This window comes from Neopelma chrysocephalum, unplaced genomic scaffold (genome assembly GCF_003984885.1).
Source record: "Neopelma chrysocephalum unplaced genomic scaffold, ASM398488v2 Primary Assembly neopelma1_97341, whole genome shotgun sequence".
NCBI classification, from domain to species: Eukaryota; Metazoa; Chordata; class Aves; order Passeriformes; family Pipridae; genus Neopelma; species Neopelma chrysocephalum.
In genome coordinates this window covers 1-8830 of record NW_020925982.1, presented here as the reverse complement: position 1 = coordinate 8830, position 8830 = coordinate 1, and the positions used below count along the sequence as shown (strand labels likewise).

At 58.6% G+C, this 8830-nt stretch overlaps 1 protein-coding gene across 1 annotated transcript; it reads right to left on the bottom strand.

Moving 5' to 3' along the window:
• Positions 1 to 1211: 1211 nt before the first annotated feature.
• LOC113961616 (guanylate-binding protein 4-like) lies at positions 1212 to 8511 on the bottom strand. Its single transcript, XM_027672039.1, has 11 exons — positions 8432 to 8511; positions 5913 to 6113; positions 5632 to 5698; positions 4880 to 5020; positions 4386 to 4623; positions 4043 to 4213; positions 2863 to 3140; positions 2330 to 2524; positions 2155 to 2239; positions 1888 to 2072; positions 1212 to 1460 (listed from the first exon to the last, which is right to left on the bottom strand). The coding sequence occupies exons 2-11, from the start codon at positions 6071 to 6073 to the stop codon at positions 1212 to 1214; spliced, it is 1770 nt and encodes a 589-aa protein (XP_027527840.1). The 5' UTR covers positions 6074 to 6113; positions 8432 to 8511.
• Between the last annotated feature and the right edge of the window lie 319 nt (positions 8512 to 8830).

Below are 8830 nucleotides of genomic sequence, written 5' to 3'. Positions count from 1 at the left end.
GGGGGGAGCGAAGGGGAATCTCTTTGGACAGGGAGCCCATTCCTCTGGTCCTCGGCCCTCGCTGGGATCCCCAGGACCCGTCCCGTCCGTCCCCCCGTGCCCAGGGGGGTGTGAGGGCAGGAGGGGGAGCACGGGGAGCAAAGGAGGGGTCAAGAGGCCCGGGGGAAGGGTGATCCCACTGCTCTTTCCAGGGGTCTGAGCCAACAGCTTGGAGACCCCCCAGCAGGTCTTCCTGATGTGTTATCGACTGCCAACACCTGCCAGCACCTGTAAAGGACTCACTCCAACAGTTTATGGGATAACAGTTTATTGATACAAATCATGACAGGTTAATCAGGGTCGAGGGTCATCGGTGACGGTGTCTGACTGCAAAAATGTGGTGAAAGCAATCTATGGATACACTGCTGTGATAAATAAGCAATAGTAAAATAATTTACTCATCAAATTGCATGTTATGTAATCATATTCCTATGTATGTTATTGTAATCAATGTTCTGTTCAGGCTGAGGGACTGTAAGTTGCAGAAGGGTTAACATGACAGTATTACATGTTGGTAGTCCTGCAGCTTGCAGTTCCTAGCTGACCAGACAAATTATTATGCTTTGCTAAAACATATACAGTATCCTGTTTTTATGAAATATATTGTCTAAAGTATACTTATAAAGTAAAGAAGAGAAGGACAAGAATGAAAAGGTCAAGTACAAGGATGATAAGGAGAAGCCAGAACGAACATCTGGAAAGCCCCACACACCAGGCCTCAAGGACGAAAGATTAATTAAAACTATGGAAGGAAAATACCTGGCAACTGAACTGGGCCTGCAAGAGAGGACCAACCAGAACCAGCCCCGCCAACTCAAGCCCAATGAAGAGCTACAAGTGACTATGGGAGGGGGATTGATAAGGGTATAAAAGTTACTGGTTTTGCCTATTGCACTTGCGGGCCGTGAGTGGAGCAGGGGTCTCCCAGGCCACCCAGGGAGCTGTTTTGCTTATTTGCACTTTACATAAATCTTTAATATTTGCTGCTATACCTCAATCTATTTTATTTACTTATAACAGAGTGGAGGAAAACTCTGCTTTTCATGTGATGCCATCCCTGGAAATGCTCCAGGCCGGGCGGGATGGGGGTTGGAGCAGCCAGGGCAGAGGACAAGTGTCCCTGCCCCCAGCAGGGGTGGGACAGGGCGGTTTTATGGAATTCCTGGCGGGCCCTAAATGCGAAGGATGATAAATGCCAGCACTGCCAGGACGGCCAAAAGGACGTGGATCCAGGTCCTGGAGGCGTTGCTGTTGCTGTTCCAACCGCTATTCCCGCCGTTCCCGCTGCTGTTCCCGCCATTCCAATCTCCGCCGCTGCCGTTCCTGCCGCTCTTGCCATATTCCCGCTCCAGATCCATGACCGTGGAGAGAAGCAGGTCCGCCTGCTCGTGGAAGCCCTCCTGGTGCAGGGCCCTCCCCTCCTAGGCGGGACGACAGTGAGGGCAGAGCTGGGGGGGTGTGGAGCCGGGGGATGCAGGGCAGAGAGATGCAGAACAGAGGGATGGAGGGCAGGGAGATGCAGAACAGAGGGATGGAGAGCAGGGGCATGCAGAGCCAGGGGATGCAGATCTAGGAGATACAGAGCCAGGAGGATACAGAGCAGAGAATGCAGAGCCAGGGGATGTGGAGCCGGGGGGATACAGAGCAGGGGATGCAGAGCCAGGGGATGCAGAGCAGAGGACGCAGAGCCAGGGGAGGCAGATCCAGGGGATGCAGAGCAAGGGATACAGAGCAGGGGATGCAGATCCAGAGGATGCGGATCCAGGGGATGTGGAGCCGCAGGGAGGCAGAGCCGGGATCCCCCAGCCACCCCTCGGCCCCTCCGCGAGGGCTCCGTGTGTCCCGTACCTTGGCTTTGTGGACGATCAGGCGCCGATGCTCCTTGTGCTGCCTCATCTCAAAGCCCTCCAGCTTCTCCTTGAGCTGGCGCTGGTGCTCCGAGCGCCTCCGGAGCTGCTCCTGCCGCCGCTGCTGCTCCTCGTCCGCCTTCTCCGCGCGCACCCTCCGCTCCAGCTCCCGCAGGTACCACTCACCTGGAGAGCACACGGATGCGGGGGGAGCGTCCCGGGATCGCACCTGGACCCCCCCCGGCTGCTGCCCCAGCCCCAACATTACTCCACGTCCTCGGGGAACGATCCATGCTCAGGATGCTCCTGGGCACCGTCCTGCTCCTGAGGAATTCCTGCAGCACGGCAGCTGCCTGCGGGAACGCGGGGAGGGGTCAGGGTGGGGGACAGCTGGAGAATGGGATGGGAGACGGAGCCTCTGCCTTGTTGGGAGATGTTCCCACCTTCAACCCCTTGCCAGGCATCTTCCAGTATTGCTCCACCAGTGCCTGGTGGTAGTCCCTGACAACTCCCCAGGATCTGTCCCGGATCCGTGTCTCCATGTCCTGGGACAGCTCCCGGAGCACCTCCTCACACCTGGCACGGGACACGCGCTCGTTCTCCGAGAAGAACTTGGCCTTCAGGGCCTCCACCTGGCGCTGCAGAGATCAAGGAGTCATGGATTGGGATCCCATGGGACATTGGAGTCTACAGGGCAACACGGGAACTGAGACCCCTCCCAGGCTGAGATGGGAACCGGGATCTTCCAGGCTGACAGGGAAATTGGGATTCCAAGGTTGGCATGGGAATTAGGGTCTCCAGGTCAATGTGGGAATTAGCATCCCTGGGTCAACATGGGAACTGGGATCCCAAGATTGACACATGAATTGGGTCTCTAGGTCGATGTGGGAATTGAGATCCCGAGCCAACGTGGGAACTGGGATTCCCAGATCAACATGGGAATTGGGATCCACAGGTCAAAGTGGGATCCACCCACCATGAACTGGGCCTGGCCGTTGCAGATTCCATCCGGGAAAGCCCGTTCCATGAACAGCTCCAGAGCCTCTCGCTCGCAGCGCCCGTGGAGCTGCAGCATCTCCGTGGCCGTGTCCGTGGGCAGCTCCAGGCGCTCCATCCGCTCCCGGTACAGCCCCACGGCCGCCTTCACCGCTGCCGCGTTGGCCACCGGGGCCAGATCCCGAACGGCGCGTTCCAGGCACGGCACCGCTCCCGCCCGGATCTGCCCCACGTAGATCTCTGCCAACCTCCCCAGCACTGCCGAGAGACCGGGGGGGTCAGGGACTGTGGGATGTCCCGGGCTGGGAGGGGCCCACAAGGGTCATAGAGCCATGGGATTGTGGGGTCAGTCATGGGATCGTGGAATATCCTGGGTTATCCATGGGATATCCTGGGTTATCCATGGGATGTCCCAGGCTGGGAGGGACCCACAAGGGTCATCGAGCCGTGGGATTGTGGGGTCAGTCACGGAATCGTGGGATATCCTGGGTTGTCCATGGGATATCCCGGGTTATTCATGGAATATCCTGGGTTATCCATGGGATATCCTGGGCTGGGAAGGACCCACAAGAACCACCGAGTCACGGAATCATGAGATCGTGGAATCCCCTGGGGTGGGAGGGACCTACGAGGATCATGGAATCCTGGAATCATGGAATACCTATAGTAGGATCACTGAGTCATGGAATCAGAGAGTGTCTCCTGGGTTGGGAGGGATTATGGAATCATGAGATCATGGAAACATGGAATATCCCAGCTGGGAGGGACACACCGGGATCACTGAGTCACAGAATTATGGGATCATGGAGGCAAGGACTCTCCTGAGTTGGAGGGGGCCCACAGGATCATGGAATGATGGAATCATGGGATCGCGGAATATTCTGAGCTGGAAGGGACACCCAAAGATAATGGAGTCATGGAATTGTGGAATGATGGAATCATGGAATATCCCCTGATGGGAGGAACCCACCAGGATCATTGAGTCATGGAATCATGGGATCATGGAACTATGGAATCTCCTGGGATGGGAGGGACCCACAAGGATCATCGAGTCCAACTCACAGTGGTTGGAGCTGATGCTCCCAGAGGTCTTTTCCCACCTGAACAATTTGATTATTCCACAATCCCACAGTCCAACAATTCCTGGACCCAACACTCACGTTCTCCGGTGACCACAAGGCCCCCAGGCAAAGTTTTCCGTGGCATCTCCTCCCAGGGGAACTCGAACTCCTCCTCCGGCTCCTCCAGGAACTTGAAGCACCTGCGCCCCGGGAAGAACTGCCGGATGCACTCCCGGGTCAGGTTGTGCTGCTGGGCCTTGGGGTTGGTACCTGTGAGGGGGGGGGTACCACGGGGTGTCACCCAGGGTGGGGTCACACCTGGACATCCCTCACCTGTGATCTCACATGGACCCTCACCTGGACCCCTCACCTGTACCCTCACCTATGTTCTTGCCTGGACTCTCACCTGGACCCTCACCTGTGCCCTCCCCTGCACCCTCACCTGGCTGCAGCCTCAGTGCCCGCTCCAGGTACTCGTCGTCAGAGATTCCGTGCCCGTCCTTCCCCTCCAGCTCCTGGGCGCAATCCTCGACTTCCCAGATGAAATTGGGGAAGAAAAGGGCGAATCTGTGGGAATCCTGCAGGTCTGCGCCGCCTCCGGGGCTCTCTTTGTACCGGATGAGCTGCGGCAGCTTCGACAGCCACCTGGGCCAGGTGAGGAACCGCCGGGTGAGGGACCCCTGAGACCCCCAGGTGAGGAATTGTTGGGTGAGGGGTCCCCCCAGATCTCCAGCCCTGCTCGGGAGAGGGGACAGTTTGGGGGATGGGGCTCCCCCAGCCCTGGGGGTGACAATGGGGGGCCTCCCAAGGACCCAGAATGTGTCTGGGGAGTCTGGGGGATTCCTGTCCTCCCAACCCCAAGTCAAGGGAGGTCCCCGTGCTCCTGTCCCACCCCAGGCTGAGGGCAGGTCCCCACTGTCCTGTCCCCCCTCCCACCCCAAGGGGGGTCCCGCAGCCCCCCCGGTACCGCAGCCGGTCCATGTCCCACTGGTCGATGCCTCCATAGCTGGTGTGGATCAGGGAGCTGGAGAGGAGCAGGGTCAGCACCAACAGCCAACGGGAGTTCTTGGGGTCCCCCTGCAACAACCCCTCCCCCAGTCAGACACCCCCAGGACCCCCCTGAACCCCAGGGTTTGGGGAGAACCCTCCCCCTCCATCCCCACGAGCCTCAGGGTGTCCCCGGGGTGTCCTGGGCAGGGCTGGCATCCCGAGGGTCCTTCCCACTCAGGATATTCTGGGGTTTCATGATTATTCCCAATTTTTATAACCCTTGGGGTTCCTCAGACCTGCCCCCTCCCCTCTGCTACTAATTCTTATCCCGCTGCACTTTTCCTGACATCCAGAGGATTTTGGCGATTTCCCCAACGTGCCTCCCTTCTCTGGGGGGGGGCACCTGGGCCCCAGTGACCCCCTGGGGGTCCTTCCCGCTCAGGATATTCTGTGATTCCATGAGTATCCTCAATTTTTAACTCTCGGGGTCCCTCAGACCCTTCTCCCTCAGATGCCCCTCCCCCAGTTCCTCATTCCCATTCTGCTGCACTTTTTTTCCAAAAAACAGGAATTTGGGAACCTGCCCGGCCCGATTTCCTCCTCCACGGCCTCTGGGCACCGTGGGCTGGGGGGCACCTGGGCTCAGGTGAGCCCAAAGTGCTGGGGGTGCACAGAGGGAGCCCCTGGGCCTCACACACCTCACACACCAGCTGATCCTCGGGGTACAGTGTGATGAGGGTGTGGTCAGACAGGTGAGGGTGGGGGCTGCAGGACATCATGATCCGGCCCACGGAGACCCCTGGGGGGACACAGGTGGGAAATAGAGGGGGAAGCCCAGGTACCATCTTGGCCATCAGGTACCACCTTGGCCTCCCAGGTACCCCGACCATCCAGGTGCCTCCTCCATCCAGGTACCCCAATCATCCAGGTACCCCGACCATCCAGGTACCCCAACCATCCAGGTCAGGACCTACCTCACGTTCTCAGCCTGCTCCTCAGGTAGGACTTACCTTCTGAGTAGAACTGTGTGTCAGCCTTGACCACCACGGGCTGTTTGAGCCCCAGAAGCACCTGCAGGGCCTTGGGCTGGACAACCAGCCCCTTCTCCCGGGAATTCTCCACCAGGCAGATGGGCCACATCTCATCCTCGTTCCACACCAGTGCCTCCAGCCGGTGTATCCTGGCAAGGGAAGGTGACACAGGTGGGCACGGGGTGGGCACAACCCAAACACAGAGCAGCACACGATGGAAAGCTGGAACGGTTTTTGTGGGAAGGGACCTTAAAGCTCATTCCATCCCAGCCCCTGCCAGGGGCAGGGACACCTTCCACTATCCCAGGTGGCTCCGAGCCTTGTCCAACCTGGCTTGGAACAACTCCAGGGATGGGGCAGCCGCAGCTTCTCCAGGAAATTCATTCCAGTCCCTTACCCACAGCTAAAGATTTCTCTCTCAAATCCATCCAAATACCCTCTTTTCCGGGGTATTTTCCTGTCTGCCCCCTGTTCTGTCCCTTCCAGGTGTCCAAAGTCCCTCCCAGCTCTCCCACAGCCCCTTTGGGCACTGGAAGGTGCTGGAAGATCTCCCCAGAGCCTTCTCTGCTCCAGGGGAGCACCCTCAGCTCTCCCAGCCCGGCAATTGTCCCCCTCAGTCCTTCCCAATCCCCTCCAATTTTCCCAGCAATTCCCGCTGGGCTCCTTTGCTGTGGAGACAACGAGGACACCTGGGAGAGGTGCAGGTACCCCCTTCCGTGGCTTTGAGGGGAAGGAGAGGGGATTTAGGTAGGATTTTGGGAAGAAATTCCTCCCAGTGAGGGTGGTGAGGCCCCGGCACAGGCTGCCCTGAGGAGCTGTGGCTGCCCCGTTGCTGGACAGGAGAGCAGTGACTGTTGGGTCAGAAACACCCTGTGGGTGATGTGTGTGTGTGTGTGTGTGTCTGTCTGTCTGTGTGTCTGTGTCTGTCTGTGTTTGTGTGTCTGTCTGTGTGTCTGTCTGTCTGTCTGTGTGTCTGTCTGTCTGTGTGTGTGTGTGTCTGTGTGTGTGTGTGTCTGTGTCTGTGTCTGCGTGTGTCTGTGTGTCTGTCTCTGTGTGTCTGTGTCTGTGTGTCTGTCTGTCTGTGTGTGTCTGTCTGTGTCTGTGTCTGTGTGTCTGTGTGTGTGTGTGTGTCTGTCTGTCTGTGTGTGTCTGTCTGTGTCTGTGTATCTGAGTCTGTGTGTCTGTGTGTGTGTGTGTGTGTGTCTGTCTGTCTGTCTGTCTGTGTGTCTGTGGAGGAGGAAGGGATGGGTCAAACCCCACGGGGGTGGGGTGGCCCCATATCCCCCACGACAGGCCCTGGAGCCCACGTGGGAAAACCCCGGAGCAGCTGCTGGTCACAAACAGCCCCGGAAAACTACAACAGCCCCCAGCTCCTGCAGCCCCTCACCCAGCTCAGACTGGGACGGGGGGGGACTGCCCTATAGCCCCCCCCAGCTCCAGGAGCCCCTCATGCAGCTCAGGTGGGCAGGGACAGGGGGGACACTGCCCTATAACCCCTCATAGCTCCTGGAACCCCTCACCCAGCTCAGACTGGGACAGGGGGGACACTGCCCCTCGCCCTGGCCTGGAAGCCCAGAGTGGCTGGTGTGTCACAGACCCCCCTGGAGGGTTTGGCCACAGGGACCAGAGCAGGTAAAGCCAAGGCCACGTGTTTGCCCCGGGTTGTGGCCCTGCCACTGGACCTGTGAGAGCTGCTCTGCCATAGGGTTCCAGCGGGAGCTTTAATGTCTGTCTCTCTCTCCTTCCCTCTTCTTGTTCCCTCTGCTTCTCTTTCTCTGCTCCTTTCTGGATGCTCTGGGTGGCTTTGGCAGCTGGAGGGGTTGGGTCCTGACTTAAGTGCTGTGGATTGGTGCTGAGTCAGTGTTGTGGTGGAAACCTTTGTCCAGTTTGTGTGGTGCCCTTTTGAAGGTTTGCCAAGTTCCCTTATTTTCTCCCCTAAATTAATAAAGGTACCTCTTGGGAACAAGTCTGTGGCTTGTTCTCTTGACACCATCTCAAGGTATTAAAGAACCTTATGTCTATATTTGAAAGTAAAACTCCTGGCTGAGCCCGTGAGCTGACAGCTCCCAGGGCTGGAGTGTTACACCCACCCCTGGAGCTGTTCCAGGCCATGTCAGACTGGGCTTGGAGCCTTCTGGGACGGAGGAAGGTGTCCCTGCCCATTGCAGGGGGGCCTGGGGGGTCCGGGAGGTCCCTTCCCACCCAACCCTCTCTCACAGCGACACTCTCAGCGCTGCCCCCGCGGGGTCCCCCCTCTCCTTCCCTCCCCCCGGGCATTGGGGTGACCCCCTTCTCCCCTCCCCACCCCCGGGGCTCGGACCTGCCCATCCTCGAGTGTCACCCGACGGCGACAGTGACAGCGGGGGTGGCCTGAGCCAACCCCGACCTCTCCTCTTCACATCCCCCCCCGCCTCACTGGGACCCAAAACCCCCCGGTCCGGTCCCTGCCGGGGTCTCTGTCACTCACCAGGATTCTGGTACAGTGTAACCAGGAGCTTTCTCATCCTTTCCCCCGCTCCCAGTCGAGGGGCAGGGGGGGCTCAGGGGGCTCCGGGTGCTGTTGTTGCTCGCCATCCCTGTCTCGGCTGTCGCAGCTCTGCCACCCACGGGGGTCATGCCCGGCTTTTGTCCCGTGCCCGGCCCGGCCCCCTCCCCTCCCATTCCGGGAAAGGGAGCTCGGGCAGGAATCGAAAATGAATGTTGGGATTTGGCAGCTGAAGGACAAACAGAGCATGGGGGGATGGACCGGGCAGGACTGAGCCAGACACCGGCGGGGGAAAAGTTCGGGTGTTTATAACCATGGGAGTGACTCATTCCCAGGCAAAATTCGTGCTGAAAGTAAAGGGAAACCAGGAAAAAACCAGCC